At 39.8% G+C, this 22,239-nt stretch overlaps 1 protein-coding gene across 4 annotated transcripts in view; it reads left to right on the top strand.

Moving 5' to 3' along the window:
- The window catches only part of tsnare1 (T-SNARE Domain Containing 1), a 437,024-nt gene that overhangs the window by 295,897 nt on the left and 118,888 nt on the right, over positions 1–22,239 (top strand). For all 4 annotated transcript variants that reach the window (XM_060920699.1, XM_060920698.1, XM_060920697.1 and 1 more), the window contains exon 10: positions 8,195–8,277. In XM_060920699.1, coding sequence (XP_060776682.1) covers positions 8,195–8,277 — 83 coding nt within the window. The remainder of the gene's footprint in view (positions 1–8,194; positions 8,278–22,239) is intronic.

Below are 22,239 nucleotides of genomic sequence, written 5' to 3'. Positions count from 1 at the left end.
GTATTTAAGACTCTTTTCAAAACAAAAAAAATGGCGGACAGTGGTCGTTCAGTGCCGTTTAGCCACTCGGAAAATCTGGCTATATTAGAGGAATTTAATTCCTACAAAGACGTTTTATTAGGCAAATTCAGCGAAGAATGTAGCAATAAGAAAAAACATGAAGTGTGGGAAAAAATAACATCATCTGTGAAGAAGAGAAGAGATGTTGCTGCCATGCAGAAACGGAAACTAAAAGTAACCACCGAAATGGTCATCAACATTTATGGTGACGAGTCGCCCTTATTCTGGGGACTGAAAGGAGGAAAGGAGAGCGGAGTAACCGGCTTCGCCAGACCCAGCAGCAACTCCCCTAGCAACGTTGAAGCTGATGCTCCTTCACCCTCGGAGTTGTCATCACCCAGTACCTGCGCGGATGTAACACTACACGAAGAGCCTACCGATCAGGAGGAAATTACAGGTAGAGTCTTGTTTAAGTTATAAACGTTGTCAAGTGGGGTTTTATTGTCATTTCAGCATAAACAGTAGGGGAGATTATGTTCCCACAGCACTGAGCTAAGCTACAGTTACCTTGCGATGGCAAAATAGCTATTCCACTCGGTTGATACCAAGGTCTGTTACTAAACGATGGAACATAAGTTTCACCCATAGACTATACAGTCGTTGGTTTGACCAACATAGATTTAAATTCTGCTACAGTAGGTAGTACACGTAAAGAAAGACGTTTGGAACAAGCTGACCTAAATACTATGTTGTGGTGTGACTACAGTTTCTAATAATGAAAACTTTGGTCTGATTTTTTTTTTTTTTAAGTTTCCTTGATCCCTGAACCAGTTGTGTAGGACTCCCAGACATCTGCCACCACCACCAGAATCACCACCATGGCCATGGTGCTTGACAAGCAATACAACAACCTTCATCTGGATGGGAAAAAACTCCTTCTGGAGATTGAGGTCTTGCAGCTCCAAAAGGAAAGACTGCAACTTAAATTGAAGAGACTCACGTAGATGGAGGAGTGATGTAGTAATGTGTGTGTGTGTGTGTGTGTGTGTGTGTGTGTGTGTGTGTGTGTGAGAGTGTATGAGAGAGAGAGAGAGAGAGAGATGAGTGGTGATGTAATTATATGCATAAATGAATTGATATATTTATATTATTTATATATATTTATATTATTTATAAGTAATAAAATGAATAAGCTGGCATTACACTGTTTGTTCTTTATTGAATACTTTATAGTTAGATTATAATAGCCTAAATTTGTGTATTACATACTTGCAATGCACTTCACTGCCTTAACATTTCAAGCTTTCTTAGACCCATATTAGACTGGGGGGAGGGTGTCTTACTTTTTAAGCTTAAAATTAGACTTAAAAAATTAGTCTTAACTTTTGCGAAACTGTCTTACTTGCATTAGACTGGTCTATAAAGAAACTTAAGACCAATCTTGACCCATAGACCAGTCTAAACTACTTTAGTGAAACCGGCTGCTGGAATGCTCAGTCTTACACAAAAAGGTAGCTGTAGACCTACCCCAGCAGGATTTGTAGCCATAGCTAGTTTGAACGTTCTTAGCCGAGTGATCCTGAAGCTAAGGTGGTAGATGGCTCAGGATCTCGACTTTCTCAAGTTGCACATCTGGTGATAATCCAAAATCCACTAGGTCAAGGTGATTGGTATTCATCCTAGCTGTCAGAACCCCCTCTTGCACCATTTTAATAACAAACTTGCAAATTATCGGCCTATTCCATTGCAGCTGCCTTTGGTGGCCATGCTGAATTCACATTGGCACTCTATGGACAATGTTGATGTCCATTTCTTTGACGTCCACACCAATCTTGGTGAAAATTTTCAGATGGAGCTGTGTTGTCTCCTCTGCCATCTCTCTCCCTCGTTTTCTTGCGTTTTCTTGTTGTATTGGTAGCTGTAGGCAGTGGCGTCATCAATGACTTTAGAGATGGACTCTGGTTGATAAATTTTGGTCCATTGCTGTCATCATATCCATCCTCCAGCTCATCAACCCATTGCATGTATTGCTTAGTTCCTATATATCATTGCTACTGGGCGAAGTGTCTCTGTCCAACTTTTCCGCCATCTTTGATCAAAGTAATTTGAATTCTCTTGTCAGATTCCTCAGGTGGTTTGTAATGTCTTCATGGTCTTTTCATATTTGCTTCATGCCTCCCATAGTCATAAGCTTAATATATAATATATATTTAAGGATATCTATCTAACTGCTGCAGAAGGATTCATTAAAAAAGGGCATGTAGAGGCTCCTGCAGAGAAGCCATTTCCACCAAGAAGTGGAAGTATACAGTGTAGCCTGAATAAACTGAGGCGCTACAGCTTTTTTTTCCAGATATCTTTGCTAATTTTAAGCATTTATTTCTTAAAAAATGAATATGGACATTTAAAGCTTGGAATTAGTTTAAAAAACATCTCTTAGATTTAATAATCTTATAAGAAGAAATACTAGGAAAAAAATGACCAAAATCAAGTTGTTTTTAACTTGCTAAGAAGTCATTTTTTGCAGTGTGGTTATAGTCTGGAGACTTTATTTATTTATTTATTTATTTATTTTAACATCAACCAAAAACATTGTGACTTCTGTAGTAGAACCTCTGTTGAGGACTGTAGTGGCCAATCATATGCTTTTTTTTTTTTTAAATCTGAAGACAACTCATTGAGAAAGGAAAGTTGCTTTCACAGACTATTATAGATATTTATAGCGTTGGATTAAAGACCACCTAAACCGAGACTAAGACAAGACCAGAGTGTATTGAGACCAAGAAAATATCAACACCTTGAGGGGTTGAAACCAAGTCAACACCAAAGCAGGGCAAGTCCAAGTCAAGACCAGAACCAGACCAATGAGTGTGAAGTGGGGTGGGGAAGGGTGGCAGCCGTTAACAGTCACAAAAATTTCAAATTAGTAATGAGTCATGTTATTGGTTGCATTTGAAGCGGGAAGTTTTACATCCAATCACAGTAATGATGTTAACAAATAAATCAGACAATATGCAGGCAATACACACAGCTCTATGTCCAAAACTGAGACAAGACCAAGTAAAAATGCGGTCGATTATGAGATGAGACCAAGACCATCAAAAAGTGGTCTTGAGACTGGTCTCAAGTACTACAATACTAGATATTTGTTTGATTAAATTCAGTTCTTGTGGACTGTTGATACATTTTATGACATGTTGCTGAAAGACCAATATACATCATTTGATATGTTATTAAGAATCAGTTGATAGCCTGCTTAATGATGATCTATACAGTGCCCTCCATGGTCATTGGCACGCCTTGTAAAGATTAGTAAAAAAGGTTGGGGGGAAAAAATCCACCTTTTGGTGAAGTAGCTTCATCTCTCACTGGAAAAAAAATGAGGAAAAACCCAACATTTAATTGAAATAAGAGAGAAACATTATTCAGAGAAAAACATACCTCAAAAAAATTATTTTCAACAAAAAAAACACGTGCCACTATTATTGGCACCCCTGCAGTAATTGTACAACCTCCCTTTGCCAGTAAAACAGCACTGAGTCTTCTCCTATAACATTTTATAAGGTTGGAGATACAGAGCAGGACATCTGAGACCATTCCTCTTTACAGAATCTCTCCAGATCATCCAGGGTCCTAGTCCCTCTCTTGTGCACTCTCCTCTTCAGCTAACCCCACAGGTTTTCAATGGGGTTCAGGTCAGGAGACTGAGATGGTCATGACAGATGGCTGATTCTGTAGCCAGCTAACCATTTTTGTGGCAAACCCAACTTGAATATTTATTGCCAAAAAGATCAATGTTTGTTACATCAGACCATAGAACACAGTTCCAGTCAAAGTTGTAGTAGCATTTCACAAACTTCAAGTGAATACTTTTTCTGGCATACCTTTCAAATAATCTGTTGGCATGGGAGTGGCATCTGATGGTGGTTTTGGAGACTTGGAAATGCTAAGATTTTACTTTTTCTTGTAAATAATCAACAGTCACTATGTTTACATGCACATAGAGAGAATCGAATTTCTGCCGTTGCTCGACTGAAATCGAAGTTCAAAATGCCATGTATACACCTTAATTCGGCTGAAATTGAACCGAACTTGATTTCTCGGAATCGAGCTACACGACCTAGTTTATGCGATTTCTGCCGAGCTACTTTGTGCATGTATATCCTATCGAGCTAGTTGTCGAGCTACTTCCGGAAGTGACGAGTGACGAGACCACAAGCGGGAAACACAACAGCCTCGGTTGGCATGACAACAGTAGCGAGCAGCAGAAGAGGTCAGGAGGAACAAACGAAGAAGAGAAAATGGCGATGTAGAGCTCTCTGAAGTGTGGGTGGAGCACAGAGGACGGCAGGACAAAGCTTCTGGTACTAATAGGCTTTTTATTGTCAGACTTTTCAGTTTAACAGTCTACTTTTATTCTTGAGAGAAAAACACACACACATACACACACACGCACGCGCGCGCTGTGTTCTAGTCCCGGGATGAGCTGTCCCCTCTGCTCTCCCTCTGCCTCCTTAAATAGGGCGCGGTTACTGGGAAGACACACAAACACAGGTTAATTACCGTCAGGTGTAGTGATTCTGCCACGCACCTTCCCTGGCTCCGCCCTCCTGTCACAGACCGGCGCTTGACCACGCCCCCACTGCCACAGGCAAGCAGAAACGTGCACTTCTGGAATAATGAGGAGACAGAGTTCATGCTCATTCAGCTTAAGGAGTTGAATATATTAAAATTCATGGACGGGAGAAAAACGCGCAATGGAGAACACGGAACTGATAACTTTGTTTACACTCTTGAATAGCTCTTCTTCATGACGACAACCGGAAGTGTACCAACACGATGGGGCGTGTTGCGCCACCTGTGGCTCGGGTGCACAATGCACCTCACACAATAGCCCGATTTCAGTTGTGTGCATGTACGATTGGATTTCTCTGGCACCCTGCTGGGACCTTCAGCTCGATTACCGACAGCAGCTCGATTTGGATGTGCATGTAAACGTAGTCTGTGATCCTCTGGGAGTTTTGTTCCCCTCTTAACATCCTCCTCACTGGACATGGGGCAAAATAAACTTGGGTCCTCTTCTAGGCAAGTTTTAACAGTTCCAGTTGGTGTCCACTTTATTATTCCCCAAACAGTAGAAATGAACATTTTCAGGTGAGCGGCTGTTTTCTTATAACCATTCCCTGACTTATGAAGGTCAACACATTTCTCCCTCATTTGGTTTGTGTGTTTCTCTTATCTTTCCCATGTTGATGGATGACTAAGGGAATTTGGCCTCTCTGTCATCTCATCTCATCTCATTATCTCTAGCCGCTTTATCCTTCTACAGGGTCGCAGGCAAGCTGGAGCCTATCCCAGCTGACTACGGGCGAAAGGCGGGGTACACCCTGGACAAGTCGCCAGGTCATCACAGGGCTGACACATAGACACAGACAACCATTTAACCTAACCTGCATGTCTTTGGACTGTGGGGGAAACCAGAGCACCCGGAGGAAACCCACGCGGACACGGGGAGAACATGCAAACTCCACACAGAAAGGCCCTCGCCGGCCCCGGGGCTCGAACCCAGGACCTTCTTGCTGTGAGGCGACAGTGCTAACCACTACACCACCGTGCCACCCTGGCCTCTCTGTCACCTTATATATTTACCCCAGTTAATCAGGACGTCATGGATTACAGCTTGAAAGTTTCTACACACTCCAATCAACTCAAAACTGTACAATTTAAATGTGAAACATGCTTCAGTTACATTGTGTTCACTATCATTTCCAGAGGTGCCAATAATAGTGGCACATATGTTTTTGTTAAAAATATTTTTTTTCTTGATGAGGGATTTGTTTTTCTCTGAATAAATTTATTTCAATGACTGGCTAGATTTTTCTTTTTTTCCTCCGTGTGAGATGAAGCTGCTTCACCAAAGCATGGATTTTTTTCTAACCCTTTTTGCTGATCTTTACAAGGGGTGCCAGTAATCGTGGAGGGCACTGTAGATAGTTTGTAGTGTGTTTAAAATGGACAATCCAAATAAAGAGTTACTAAAAGTTATTGTTTAACATCTGTATAAAAATCCCAATTCTCAGGTGCTTTGACTCTTCCTGTATGTCACTGTGTCTCTCTTTGCCATGGCAGCAGAAATACAAATAAATCAAAGGAAGATAAACAAAACCTCATTAGTTCTAGCAGCCAGGCAGAGGTGAAGTCTGTAGCATTTGCTGCTGCTGAGTCTGCACCACTTTAACCCTGCTGTAACTCACTCACTTCTGCCTTAGTTGTGCCCCCGTGTGTGCTGAACCGCACATTTGTTTTTAATTGGGAAGGGAATTGAGTTTGCATTTGAATCAGTACTTACACTTGGCAGAATAAGTACATGTGCATTGGTACAAGACAACTCATTTGGATTATTCAAAACTAATAATACTTCCTTTCATGTAAATTAAGAAAGCAAGTGCATAGCCCAGCATTTGTGCATTTCTTGTCTACTTTCATCAGGTAGACTGTATTTCTAAGTGCATAAAACCTTTTTTCTTTTCCTTTTTTATAGTGACAATCTAAAAGGGCACTAGTATTTCACAAACACAAAATTTAAATGTCATGATCAGATATAATCTTGAAATATGTCATATTGTCAATATTAATGCAATGGAAACATGATTGCAAACCAGTGCAGCATCCAGCACAAAATGCAACATTTACACAGTCAGATATAGTCACTTTCGCTCTAGAAAATGTTGTTTAGATGATTATTTTTTTTATTTTTCTTCCTTGAGAGGGTGATAAGAAATGAACTGCTTGGTAAAAGGTTAGTCTAAAAGAAAGCACTGTATTGGTGGGTCTAATTTTTAAGGTCAGGCAAACAGTATTAACTCTACCATTTGATGTATGTGCTTTGGAAAAATGTTTCTTTTTTTTATCATGGATAAAAACTCAGTGTGTCAATGTGGTATTATCCATTAGAACTCAAATATTTACCTACTTAACCATAGACTAGGTGTTTCCCTGCCTTGCACCTTGTGTTTCTGCAAACACACTGGATCTACCACGACCCTGGCCAAGATAAAGCAGTTACTGGAGCTTAATAAAACTTAATAAAAAAAAAGAATTAAAAGTGTTTTAATTTAATTTTGTGCAAGGTTTATTTATTTATTTATTTATTTAAAAAAATAGCCAACATGAATATTTCATGCATTTTCCATTTTGTCATGCACTGTCTGTTCAAGGTCATATTTTTAAAATTGATTTTACTGTGTAGTGTGAATATTTATCAACAAACGTATTTGCAGTCTTTTGGATTTAGTATCATTTAATTAACATCATCTGTTAGCTGTGATATTGTGCTCCCAGCTGATGAAGCTGAACACAGAACAGTTGTCTGGCAGTTCACACTTTACCTAATACCGAACTTTTGCCAAATAATAAGACACAATCTGAATATCAGTGGCTCCCTGTTGGATACGTAGTGCACTACATGGGGTGTAGAAACCGTTATTTCATACCACATGTAGTGCACCCACATTTGTGATTCAACCATACAAAGCTGAAAAGCAAAATGTTTATTTTGCCACTGATGTGAATTAAAACAGATATAAAAATATTATGCAATGCACTTTGATGTTTCCCCCTCCCCAAACCATATTACGCCCTGATAATTTGCCAGTCAATAAAACTGCCACATAACCAGAGGCCATATGTCAAATTTATGAGTTTTAAATGGTTCTACAAATGTGTTCATTTTGGGTAAATCATATGGAAGAAGGAAGAGGAGGAGGAAACGGAGGTCACCTTTTTATCAGTTTAAAATTCAGCTCAACCTGCTCTATGCTGTTGAGTGATCTATGAACTGAGAGATTGACTTTTGTCAGAATCAGTCCATCTGCTCAGTTACTCTCTTTCTCTTCTGCAATGTGTCCGCAAGGTATTTGAAGGACAAACACAGCATTTACGAGTATTTATCTATTTTTTTTTTATGTACAGCATGTCTTTATTATATTCAGTCATGGGAAAAAAAAGCCTGAGGGGTATAAATGTGTGACAAATTTCACAGCCTTGAAGGAAAAAACTGAACAGTGCAAAACGATATTACATTGATATTAACAACAACATTAGTTCCATTACTAAAGACTGTGATGCAGTAAACATGAATAAGAGTAATGTTGGTATGGGTTTTTTTCTGTTTTTTTTTTTTTTCCCCCTTCAGACAGCATTGAGGAATACATTCAGACTACTGCTTCACATGTGGAATCTGCTAACCAGGAGCTTGCAAAGGCCAGCCATCACCAGGTAAACATTTAACAGTATATTTCTGATTAAATAATTAATAAAATTTAATCAGCTCTTGAAAAAAAACGTCATCCTAGCCAAATAAAATGACTCGTATGATGAAAATATAGAACCGTCCTAAATACTTGCTGTCACCCTATCGTGCTGCAAAGGCCTTTGCACCATGTCAATGTCTCCAAATTACACATTTGGGGTAGGACTTCAGGCCTTAGGGTGCCATTCAGGACACAATGCTTGAATATAACCTCACTTTCATATTTATGTGGTGGATGAAGTGCATTATTACAAAATTATATAATTAAAAAAAATAATTACACTCTCGAAACTGATGGTGACTTATAGCCTGAACATCCCCCCCCCCCCCCCCCCGAGATTCAGTCTTTAATTTGTATAGATAATGATATTTTACTCACTAGCAGTAAGATGGCATGATGATGACAGAGGAGATCAAGGTTCTGCGAATCGATACTGAATTTTGAAATTACTGAATTTACATAGGACACAGTTATAGAAGCAAGTTATTTATTATCATGCTATCTGTTATCACCCAAATGAGGATAGATTCCCTTTTGAGTCTGGTTCCTTTCAGGGTTTTTTCCTCATGTCATCTGAGGGAGCTTTTCCTTGCCACTGTCGCTTCAGGCTTGCTCATTAGTGATAAATACATTAGTGATAAAATTAGTTCATATATTTAAAAGTCTTTATTTTTCTGTAAAGCTGCTTTGCAGCAGTGTCTGATGTTAAAAGCATTATACAAATAAACTGACTTGACTTGAATTTATTGTCTGTGCCAAGTTTTATAATACAGTATACAGGATATATGTCTTCCTCCTAAATAGAGACAGTAGGTAGATTGGCTATTGTAAATTGCGAGAGAGAGAGAGTGTGATGCCCTGTGATGTACTGGTGTCCCCTACAGGGTGTATTCCAGTCTTGCAACCAATATTTCTGGATTATTGGCTCTGGAACCACTAAGTCCCTGACCAGGATAAATCAGTTGGTGAACATGAATGAAGGAACAAATTATTGCTAAGAAATACAAAAAGTGAATTCTTTAATTATAGTAATTTTGTAAGATGTTATTTTCCAGAGCAATATATAGTGTAATCATGTGACTATATATAGGCATAGTATACAACATGTTATGTCTTTCACATATGACTCCTCAGTATATCACTAGTGTTATTGTCTGGGTGGGGGATTAATCCTCAGTATCCACTATTCTGTCCAAAGTTCACTCAGTGATTAAAAATACAGGGGTGCAATTAAAACAATTAAAGCTGCTTGTATCGGTTGCACTTCCTCAAGATTCTGCACATGATGAGTAAATTTATATAGAAGCTGTCAATTTGCATGAAATATGTTTAAAGGGCTGTTAGACTTCATAAAATTTAGGAGAATGTCAACTGATATAGTTATCTTGTGATAATACATTCTAAGTGTTGATTTTCCTTATATAATAAGAACCAAGGATGTTTACATGTTTAGGAATTGAGCTCTGCCCAAACAGGTGTTCACATCAGCAGAAATCACATGCTGATATGCTCACTTCACAAAGTTCTCATAAGGATAAAGAAAAAAGTCCTCATTTGCTGAGCGTCATGGTTTTGAATGAGCCTTGTACCTAATTTTTTACTCCCATAATAATGTTTCATATATATATATTCATATATATATATATATATATATATATATATATATATATATATATATATATATATTTTTTTTTTTTTTTTTTTTAAGTGTTTGTTACTACAGTACAGCAATGATGGCTCTTTGTGAGCAAAAAGCTAGCTAATTCGTTTCAACCTTCTGTTTTTCATTAATCTATAGTTACAAGAAAACATTTTAGCCATTACGGCAATCCATTAACTGAAATGTATGTAGCTGCATTATTTTCACACTTGGTTTTAGCTCCAAGCATCTGATTTTTTAAAAGTTAATTGTGCACTATATAAGTTGTTTAATTAAAAATGAATATTAGTGCACCACTGCTATCCATTTTACTATTTAACTCTTAAGAGCAAAACTGCAACTGAAGAAAAAGTGGAAAATGCACAATAACTGTATTACACATAATTGCTTCACTTACCTTTTTTTGATTTTGATATCCCCATTTCTTTTTGATTTTGTTTGTTTAATTAAATGTTAAATTAATGTGCCTCTCTTTCTTGTGCTTTGGTTTTAGATCCAAAAACAAAAACTGCAGATTAGTTGACTTTATCATGTTGTTGTCTCCTTTCTTGAAATACCGTGGTTTAGTTTCATCTAGAAATAAACATTAGTTCACTTTCCATCATCCACAGTAGTAGACAACATTGGTAGACATTAGTAGACCATGACCACAGAGCCTTCATTGAGTTAGCATGGGGAAATAATAATGTATTTGCACAGATTTGTGCACTAGAGAAAACCAGGAAGAGAGAATGGGCTAGTGTGCAGTCCTGCAGAAAGTTTTTAATTTCCAGTCATTTTAAACCAGAGTTAAAAAAAAAAAAAAAACCTCTAGAATGTAATGAACATACACATATTACAACAGTTGTAATAATAATAATAATAATAATAATAATAATGTATTAGGGAAAAACATTTGCTGCTCATACTAAAATAAATGTATTCTAACAAAATAATAATAAAAAAAAAAATCCCCACACACGTCACAGTTTTTGGCACCCCTGCATTTAATACTTTTTGTAATGGTTTGTTAATTTTCAATTCCAGTGTCCATCCAAAATCTGGTCTTGCTGCCTCACCTGTTTTCCCTTTCCATTCCTTTCTCTTTTTAGAAGTGAGCAAGTGAGGGAGCAAATGAGTGGATGGCAACAGCTTTTGGATTAATTGTCATTTCATTATCTCACTGAGAATTCAGCTGTGACCAAACTCACAGAGAGCAATTTAGCACTTCACCAGTCCCGCTGGCTGCCCCAAGAGGAGAGGGTGGGGCTCAAGTAACGCCAAACACTCATATGTTTCCCTCAAGCATCTCTCCTAAGTCTCTATATATCCATCATATGTGATAGCCAATTAAAAAGGACAAGCTATTTTCTCTCTATAGCCTGACATGTCAAATACACACTGGAAATAAATTGAATCTGGAATGCATCAGCTGTTTATCACTGCTGTTTTAAGGCTAAGTAGAGGCGTAATGGTGTATCAGTTCAATCAGAGCTTAATTGAGAAGAATAAAATGGTATTGTTCATTGCCACACTGGAGCCATGTGAAGGAAACTTGTATCATGTATCGATGATGATACAATACGATATACATGATGTGTGCATATTGATTCTCTCTCTCTCAGAGAGGAACCTACAACAGCATTCATAAAGAATCATAAGGCTTATGAATTTCATTACAACTGTGACAGCTAATTGCATTTAATGATAATTCTTCTCAGATTCCTCAGACAAAAGCTGACTGAGCTTTCAAATTCTTATGTTAGGAAGTGTATGTTCTGTTTGATGAAAAAAGATTTCAATTAATAAATTTAACTACCTTTTCTCATTAAATGGTGAAATGTTTTTGCAAATACAGTGCAGAAATTAATTTCAGATTAAATTTCCCTGGCAGTAACAAGGTGATTTTTTTTTTTTTTGTAAATATGAGGCAAAATTGGGATTTTAGGTTATCATAGTCCGTCTGTCACTTATTTACACTGCTACCTATGCACATGCACGCGCACACACACACACACATATATATATATATATATATATATATATATATATATATATATATATATATATGTGTGTGTGTGTGTGTGTGTGTGTGTGTGTGTATGTATGTAAAACACAAATTTGGCAATGAACAATACCGTTTTATTCTTCTCATTTAAGCTCTGATTGAACTGATACACCATCACACCTCTACTTAGAGCAGTGATAAACAGCTGATGCATTCCAGATTCAATTATATTACACTGTTCTGGCAGGAACACGAACCTGAGGAACCATGTCTTCATGGCATTATATTTGCACTGAGAAACACTCTCCTGCCCTCAGTTGACCTGCTATCTAGTGGCACAGCCCACATCCTCTCTCTTTGCCTGTCATCTCCCTCAGGTTCAGTGAACATCATGAGCGCCTACGCTCCCACGCTCTGCTCTTTGCTAGAGACCAAAGACCAGTTCTATGAAGAGGAACTCAACACTGCCATCAGAGGTACTCCTGCCACAGAGCACTTCTTCTTAATTGGAGACTTTAATGCCTGAGTGGGATCAGACCATGAATCTTGGCCCTGCTGCATCGGTTGCTTCGATGTTGGTAAGATGAATGAGAATGACCAGAGACTGCCAGAGCTCATCCCATGATCTCTGAATCACAAACACATTCTTCTCCACCAAGCCAATCCATCGAGTTTCCTGGTGGCACCCCAGATTTCACCACTGGCATCAGCTGGATTTTGTGATCACACAGAGGCCCTCATTAAACAACTGTTCTCAAGACACGCAGCTATCACAGTGCTGACTGCTATACAGACTACTCTCTGGTTGGCAGTAAAGTTTGTCTTCAGCCCAACCAGATGCATCGCTTCAAGCAAAAGGGACGCCCATGCATTAATATATCCAGAACGGCACTCCCTGACCTTTGTGACTATTTCACCATCTCCATTAAGGAAGCACTCAGGGATGGCCCTGCTGATAGTGCTGAAGGAAGATGGAGCCACATCCGTGACACCATCAACAACACCACTATGGACACCTTTGGCGTGAGTGAAAGGCAGAACCCAGATTGGTTCAAAGAGGGCATAGTTGATCTACAGCCAGTTATCAATGCCAAAAGAGTGGCACTCCTTAACTACAAGAAGGAATCCTCCATGGAATCACTCATTGCACTGAGAAAGGCCAGAAATGATGCTCAGTAAGTTACTTGATGCTGCACCAATGAATACTGGCTAAAGCTCTGCCATGACATTCAGCTGGCTGCTGCCTGTGGCAGCATCTATCACATGTACAATGGCATTAAAAAAGCCTTTGGCCCAAGGATCAATAAGGCTGCTCTACTAAAGTCTGCTGCTGGTGAAATGATCAAAGACTGGTGCAAACAGATGGAGAAGTAGGCAGAACACTACCAGGAGCTGAACTCAAGGGAGAATGTCATCACCCACCTAGCAGTTGAGGGCACTGCTAACCTGTCCATCATGGAGATCTGGACAAACCACTCTGAGGAAGAACTTAAAAAGGCTATTGACTTCCAAGCCTGTGGCAAAGCTCCAGGAAAGGATGGCATCCCGCTTAAAGTCCTCAAGGTTGGAAAGGAGACTGCTCTCCTCCAGCACCTGCACCAGCTCCTCCTTCAGTGCTGGAAAGAAGGGTCAGTGACCCAGGACATGAGAGATGCCAACATTGTCACCTAAAAACAAGGGTGACCGCAGCAACTGCAACCATCACTGTGGAACCTTCCTCCTCAGCAATGGTGGGAAGGCCTTTGCCCATGTAGCTCTCTTCAGACTGCAGTTGTTCACTGAGCGAGTACATCCTGAGGCACAGTGTGGGTTCAGAGCTGAAAGATCAACCATTGACATGATCTTCACCCTATGTCAACTTCAAGAGAAGTGTCACAGGCAGAACCAACCACTGTATATTGCCTTCATAGAGCTGACCAAGACTTGGTTAGCAAGAGAGGCCTCTTCACCCTCTTTGAGAAGATCGGATGCCCCCCTCAAACTCCTTGGGATGATTACTTCCTTCCACGAGGACATGCAGGGCACTGTACTGTACAACAGTTCATCCTTGGACCTATTCCCCATCAGGAGTGGAGTGAAGCAAGGTTGAGTGCTTGCTCCAATACTCTTTGGCATCTTCTTCTCCCTGCTGCTCTCCTATGCCTTCAGCCAGTCAAAGGATGGAGTGTACATCCATACCAGAAGTGATGGTAACCTCTTCAACCTTGCCCGCCTCCAGACGAAGACCAAAGTGTGGCAGGTTCTCCTCATAAGAGAGATGCTCTTCACTGATGATGAAGCACTGACTGCACACTCCCAGGAGGCACTACAATGACTTGTCACCTGCTTTGCACATGCATGCAAAGAATTTGGCTTTACCATCAGCCCAAAGAAGACAAACATACTGGGCCAACACGTGAGCACTTTACCTACCTTGGCTCCAACATCTCTAGCCACCTCTCCCTGGATGCTGAGTTCAACAGACAACTCAGGAAAGCAGCATCAGCCATGTCTCGCCTGTCAAAGAGGGTGTGGGACAAATCCATGCTGACCATCAACACCAAGATGCAGGTGTACTAAGCACACATGCTCAGCACACTGTTTTACAGAAGTGAAACAAGAACCTTTTACTCTCACCAAGAGCACAGACTCAACATGTTCCATTTGTGCAACTTAAGAAGGATCTTGGGCATTACATGGCAAGACAAGGTCACAAACGGGACATCCTTAACCAGGCAGACATTCCAAGTGTGTTTGCTCTGCTCACACAGCAGTGCCTGCACTGGCTAGACCATGTTGTGTGCATGGATGACAGCTGGATCCCCAAGGACATACTCTATGGGGAGCTTACCACTGTCTACAGGCATGTTGGAAGGCCTGCCCTTCACTACAAAGATGTCTGCAAATGCAACCTGAGAGCAGGTAGCATTAACCCAGCAGACCTGGAGACTGTGGCCAGTAATCACAATATCTGGAGATCAACTCTCATGGAGGGTATTCAGCAAAGTGAGGAAAAGAGAGAGAGGAGATATGGATAAAGAGAAGAGAGCGCAGACAGCAGAGGACTGTAATGTAACCTCCAAAATCAGGTGTTGAATTCACTTGCAGAAACTGCAACAGAGCCTGCCAATCCAGTACAGCCACAGCAGATGCTGTAACCCCACAGATTGAAGAGGTCAGCACCAAGGGTGTGTGTGTGTGGGGGGGGGGGGGGGGCACAGTGGTGTAGTGGTCAGCACTGTCACCTCACAGCAAGAAGGTCCTGGGTTCAAGCCCAGTGGCCGATGAGGGCCCTTCTGTGTGGAGTTTGCATGTTCTGCCTGTGTCTGTGTGGGTTTCCCCTGGGTGCTCCAGTTTCCCCCACAGTCCAAAAACATGCAGGTTAGGTTCATTTGTGGCTCTAAATTGACCGTAAATGTGAGTGTGAATGGTTGTTTCTCTTTGTGTTAGCCCTGAGATGACCTGGCGACTTGTCCAGGGTGTACCCAGCCTCTCGCCCATAGTCAGCTGGGATAGGCTCCAGCTTGCCTGCAACCCTGCACAGGATAAGCAGCTACAAATAATGGATGGATGATATTACATGGTTGCACAAAGATATGAAGTTTACCTCTGAGTAGTGAATGGATATATCACGAGTGAGTGAAGTGAATGATTGATATATTTTTCAACACAAGGAGATAAACTTCATATCTTCACACCACCATGTAATGTTCTTTATATTATGTGAACACATCCACAAAAAAAAATGCAAGTTAATCAAAAGAATTTTCATTTTAAACTGGTTCACCATTTTGATATTGTGTGTAGTCAGCGGGAAAACATTGGGAGTGACATCATAGGAGTAAAATATCGGAAATTATTATACTTCACACTGGACTTCAAACACCTTGGATTCTGTGCCTCTCCACTCTTCCTCCAGACTCTAGGACCTTGATTTCCAAATGAAATGCAAAATTTACTTTTATCTGAAGAGGACTTTGGACCACTGAGGAACAGTCCAGTTCATTCTCTCCTTCACCCAGGTAAAACACTTCTGACATTGTCTCTGGTTCAGGAGTGGCTTGATATTAGGAATGTGATGGTTGGAGCACCTTTCCTGAAGACATCTGTGTGTGGTGGCTCTTGAGACACTGACACCAGCCTCAGTCTACTCCTTGTGAAGCTTTTCCAAGTTCTTGAGTCGACTTTTCTTGACAATGCTTTCAATGCTGCAGTCATCTCTGTTGCTTATGCACCTTTTCCAGCCAGCCTTTTCAGCAATGACCTTCTGTGACTTACCCTCCTTATGGAGGGTGTCAATGATTGTCTTCTGGACAACTGTCAAGTCAGCAGTCTTACCCATGAGAGTGGTTGCATGTACTGAACTAGACTGAGAGATACATGGTATTTATATTCTCTTTTACTCCAGCTTGAAATTAAATATTCTAATATTTTGAGATTTTTTTTGTCCTGTACCCATAATTATTAAAATTAAAGTAGAAAAATGCTTGAAACATTTTAGTTTGAGTAATGAGTCTAAAATATATAAAATTTAAACTTTCTTAAAGAACTGATGGAAAATATTGACCTTTTTCATGATATTCTAATTGGTTCATTTGCGTGTGTGTGTGTATATATATATATATATATATATATATATATATATATATATATATATATATATATAATCTCATGATCTCTAGCCGCTTTATCCTGTTCTACAGGGTCGCAGGCAAGCTGGAGCCTATCCCGGCTGACTACGGGCGAAAGGCGGGGTACACCCTGGACAAGTCGCCAGGTCATCACAGGGCTGACACATAGACACAGACAACCATTCACACCTACGGTCAATTGAGAGTCACCAGTTAACCTAACCTGCATGTCTTTGGACTGTGGGGGAAACTGGAGCGCCCGGAGGAAACCCACGCAGACACGGGGAGAACATGCAAACTCTGCACAGAAGGGCCCTCGCCGGCAACAGCGCTAACCACTACATCACCGTGCCGCATATATATATATATATATATATATATATATATATATATATATAGAGAGAGAGAGAGAGAGAGAGAGAGAGAGAGAGAGAGATCAGCGTAAATGAGTACACCCCCTTTGAAAAGTAACATTTTAAACAATATCTCAATGAACACAATTTCCAAAATGTTGAAAAGACAAAGTTTAATATAACATCTGTTTAACTTATAACGTGAAAGTAAGGTTAATAATATAAACTTAGATGACACATTTTTCAGTTTTACTCAAATTAGGGTGGTGCAAAAATGAGTACACCCCACAACAAAAACTACTACATCTAGTACTTTGTATGGCCTCCATGATTTTTAATGACAGCATCAAGTCTTCTAGGCATGGAATGAACAAGTTGGTGACATTTTGCAACATCAATCTTTTTCCATTCTTCAACAATGACCTCTTTTAGTGACTGGATGCTGGATGGAGAGTGATGCTCAACTTGTCTCTTCAGAATTCCTCAAAGAAAATAATTTCTTTACATCACAAAGGTGTAGGCTACAAGATGATCAACAAAGCTTTACTTATCAGTCAGAATACTGTCGTAAAAGTGGTACAAAAATTTAAGAAAGATGGAACTGCAACCATCTCACAGAGACATCCAGGTCGTCCACAGAAGTTAACACCTCGACAGGAGCGTCTTCTGATGAGAAGGGTTGAAGAAAATTGGCATGCACGTTCACTGCAGTTATCTAAAGAAGTAGAAAGCCAAACTGGGGTGACTATTTCCCGTGACACAATACGGCGTACACTGCAGAGGAATGGCATGCATGGGTGCCGTCCATGAAAGAAGCCTCTCCTAAAGCCCTGGCACAAAAAAGCCTGCCTAGCGTTTGCCAGGGCCCATGCTGACAAAGATGAAGACTATTGGGACTCTATACTCTGGAGTGATGAGACCAAGATAAATGTTTTTGGAACTGATGGCTTCAAAACTGTATGGTGTCGCAAAGGTGAGGAATACAAAAAAAAAAAAAATGCATGGTGCCTACAGTGAAATTTGGTGGTGGCAGTGTCCTTATGTGGGGCTGCATGAGTGCTGCTGGTGTCGGGGAGCTGCATTTCATTGATGGCACCATGAATTCACAGACGTATTGCTCTATACTGAAAGAGAAGATGCTACCATCACTCTGTGCCCTTGGTCGTCATGCACTTTTCCAACATGACAATGATCCTAAACACACATCTAAGGCTACTGTTGGATTTCTGAAGAAGAACAGGGTGAAAGTGATTCAGTGGCCAAGTATGTCTCCTGATCTGAACCCAATCGAACACCTGTGGGGAATTCTGAAGAGACAAGTTGAGCATCACTCTCCATCCAGCATCCAGTCACTAAAAGAGGTCATTGTTGAAGAATGGAAAAAGATTGATGTTGCAAAATGTCACCAACTTGTTCATTCCATGCCTAGAAGACTTGGTGCTGTCATTAAAAATCATGGAGGCCATACAAAGTACTAGATGTAGTAGTTTTTGTTGTGGGGTGTACTCATTTTTGCACCACCCTAATTTGAGTAAAACTGAAAAATGTGTCATCTAAGTTTATATTATTAACCTTACTTTCACGTTATAAGTTAAACAGATGTTATGTTAAACTTTGTCTTTTCAACATTTTGGAAATTGTTTGTTTATTGAGGTTTAAAATGTTACTTTTCAAAGGGGGTGTACTCATTTACGCTGAGCACTGTATATACAGAGAGAGAGAGAAAGAACAACAACAACTTTAGTCATCACACATACACTTAAGCACAGTGAAATTCCTCTCTGCATTGAACCCATCTGAAGGAGTGAACACACATGTGAACAATGAGCACACACATACCCAGAGCAGTGGGCAGCTATATGACAGCACCTGGGGAGCTGTTGGAGGTTAGGTGCCTTGCTCAAGGGAACATAAGCCCAAGGCCACCCCATGTTCACCTTACTACATGTCTTTGGGTGGGGGCTATTGCCCAGTCATGCAAAGATATCGAGTTTATCTTCAAGTGCTGAATATATTTCATGAATGAGCGAAGACATGAGAAGATAAACTTCATATCATCGCGTGACCATGTAATGTTTTTTGCATTATATGGACACAGTCCCCCTCCCCCATAAATAAATAAATGAGCAAACAAACATAGTGGCTGGTGTAGTGGTTAGCACCTTCACCTCACAGCAAGAAGGTTCTGGGTTCGAGCCCAGTGGCTGACATGGGCCTTTCTGTGTGGAGTTTGCACATTCTCCCCGTGTCTGCATGGGATACCTGTGGGCGCTCCAGTTTCCCCCACAGTCCAAAGAATGGTTGTTTTTCTGTGTCAGCCCTGCGATGATCTGGCGATTTGTCCAGGGTGTACCCCATCTCTCACCCATAGTCATCTGGGATAGGCTCCAGCTTTCCCGTGACCCTGCACAGGATAAGCAGTTACGGAAAATGGATGGATGGATAAACAAATGTAAGTTAATCAAAAGAATTTTAATTTTGAACCAGTTCGCCATTTTGACAACGCGCATAAAGTCAGTGGAAAAAACACTGGAAGTGACATCATTGGAGTGAAGACATTGGGAAATTTGTCACTCAGATCCACGATGTATTCTAAAAAATATGGGTTTTTCAACACGAGAAGACAAATTTCATATATTTAAGCCAACATGTGCATTCTTTTTTTTATTATTTAGACACATTCACAAACCAAAAGTATCCAAATTTATCACAACAATTCATCAATATCCTCATGAGTGACACATTGGAAAAATGCCATTTGATGTCCCAGATGTAGTTTCTATGAAAAATACAAGTGGCGTATTTCCCAGTGAAACACTTGTCCATAATATATACCGTATATGTATATTTCTGCATTGTTATTTATCACAAATTGCAAGTGATTCCTGTAAAGGGAAGAAATCTGTATCAGGTAGCATGACATGTACAATGATGCAGCACAGTGACATTTGAATAGTCACATCAGTGTGTCCAACTATGTCCTGTACATCTACAGTGCAGAACAGGACCAGAGGCCCATGTTTATTTGCTACAGCACATCAGCTCAACTGGGACTGAATGTTTATGCAAATTTCACCTAAGCCGATTACACGCCAAGCAGTGTCACTGCAAATGCTACTTATTATACAGACTTCCAATTTTCCAAGTAGATAAGATACAGGCAGAATAATGTTATGTCAGTAATCATCTTTCTGCATTATTATGGTATTATTAAGACATTTTTCATGTCACACAAGGTAAATTACTTTCCATACTGAGACTCATTTATGTCCATGCCCATTATATAACTATAACTTGAATATGTTTGACTAAACAGGTAAAAATACAAAATTTGTGTCGGTGTCCAAATATATATGGACCTAACTGTGTGTGTGTGTGTGTGTGTGTGTATATATATATATATATATATATATATATATATATATATATATATACACACAACCCCAATTCCAAAAAAGTTGGGACACTGTGTAAAACATAAATAAATACAGAATATGATGATTTACAAATCATGGAAACCCTATATTTCATTGAAAATAGTACAAAGACAACATATCAAATGTTGAAACTGAGAAATTTCATTGTTTTTTTGAAAAATATATGCTCATTTTGACATTGATGTTGGCAACACATTTCAAAAAAGTTGGGACAGGGGCAACAAAAGATTGAAAAAGTTGTGTAATGATAAATAATAATAATTTGGTTAATTGGCAACAGGTCAGTAACATGATTGGGGAAGAACATCCCAGAGAGGCTGAATCTCTCAGAAGTAAAGATGGGGATGGGTTCACCACTCAGTGAAAAACTGCATGGGCAAACAGTGCAACAATTTAAGAATAATGTTCCTCAATGTAAAATTGCAAAGAATTTGGGGATCACATCATCTATGGTACATAATATCATGAAAAGATTCAGAGAATCTGGAGAAATCTCTGTAGACAAGAGACAAGGCTGAAAACTGATATTGGATGCCTGTGATCTTCAAGCCCTCAGGAGACACTGCATTAAAAGCAGACACATGTCTGCATTGGAAATCACTGCATGGGGTCAGGAATGCTTGAGGAAACCATCGTCTGTGAAAACAGTTTATTACTGCATCCACAAATGCAAGTTAAAACCAGATATAAACAATATCCAGAAATACTGCCACCTTCTCTTGACCCGAGCTCTTTTATGATGGACTGAGGCGAATTGGAAAATTGTCCCAAGGTCTGATAAATCAAAAGTAGAAATTCTATTTAGAAATCATCATGGACACCACATCCTCCAGGCTAAAGAAGAGAGGGACCATCCGGCTTGTTATCAGTGTACAGTTCAAAAGCCAGCATCTGTGATGGTATGAGGGTGCATTAGTGCACATGCCATGGGTAGCTTGTACATCTGGGAAGGCATCATTAATGCTGAATGATATATACACATTTCAGAATAATATGCTGCTATCCAGACAAAATGTTTTTCATGGAAGGCCTTCCTTCTTTCAGCAAGACAATGCCAAACTGCTTTCTGCACATATTAAAACCGCATGGCTCCATAGTAAAAGAGTCAGGGTGCTAAAATGGCCTGCCTGCAATCCAGACCTGTCTCCCATTTAAAACATTTGGCACATTATGAAGTGCAAAATACAACAAAGGAGACCCCGAACTGTTGAGCAACTGAAACTGTACTGTATATCAGGCAAGAATGGGGCAACATTTCTCTTTCAAAACTACAGCAATTGGTCTCCTCAGTTTCCAAACGTTTACAGAGTGTTGTTAAAAGTAGAGGTGAGTATTTTCAATGAAATATAGGGTTTCCATGATTTGCAAATTATTGCATTCTGTTTTTCTTTACAGTTTACACAGCATGCCAATTTTTTGGGAATTGGGGTTTTGTGTGTATATATAGTGGGGCAAAAAAGTATTTAGTCAGCCACCAATTGTGCAAGTTCTCCCACTTAAAAAGATGAGAGAGGCCTGTAATTTTCATCATAGGTACACTTCAACTATGAGAGACAGAATGGGGGGAAAGAATCCAGGAAATCACATTGTAGGATTTTTAATGAATTAATTGGTAAATTCCTCAGTAAAATAAGTATTTGGTCACCTACAAACAAGCAAGATTTCTGGCTCTCACAGACCTGTTACTTCTTCCTTAAGAGTCTCCTCTGTCCTCCACTCGTTACCTGTATTAATGGCACCTGTTTGAACTCATTATCAGTATAAAAAACACCTGTCCACAACCTCACAGTCACACTCCAAACTCCACTATGGCCAAGACCAAAGAGCTGTCAAAGGACACCAGAAACAAAACTGTAGACCTGCACCAGGCTGGGAAGACT

The sequence above is a fragment of the Neoarius graeffei genome, chromosome 5 (genome assembly GCF_027579695.1).
Source record: "Neoarius graeffei isolate fNeoGra1 chromosome 5, fNeoGra1.pri, whole genome shotgun sequence".
Taxonomy (NCBI): domain Eukaryota; kingdom Metazoa; phylum Chordata; class Actinopteri; order Siluriformes; family Ariidae; genus Neoarius; species Neoarius graeffei.
The sequence above is the reverse complement of the archived record's forward strand: the minus strand, read 5'-3'. Positions and strand labels throughout refer to the sequence as shown.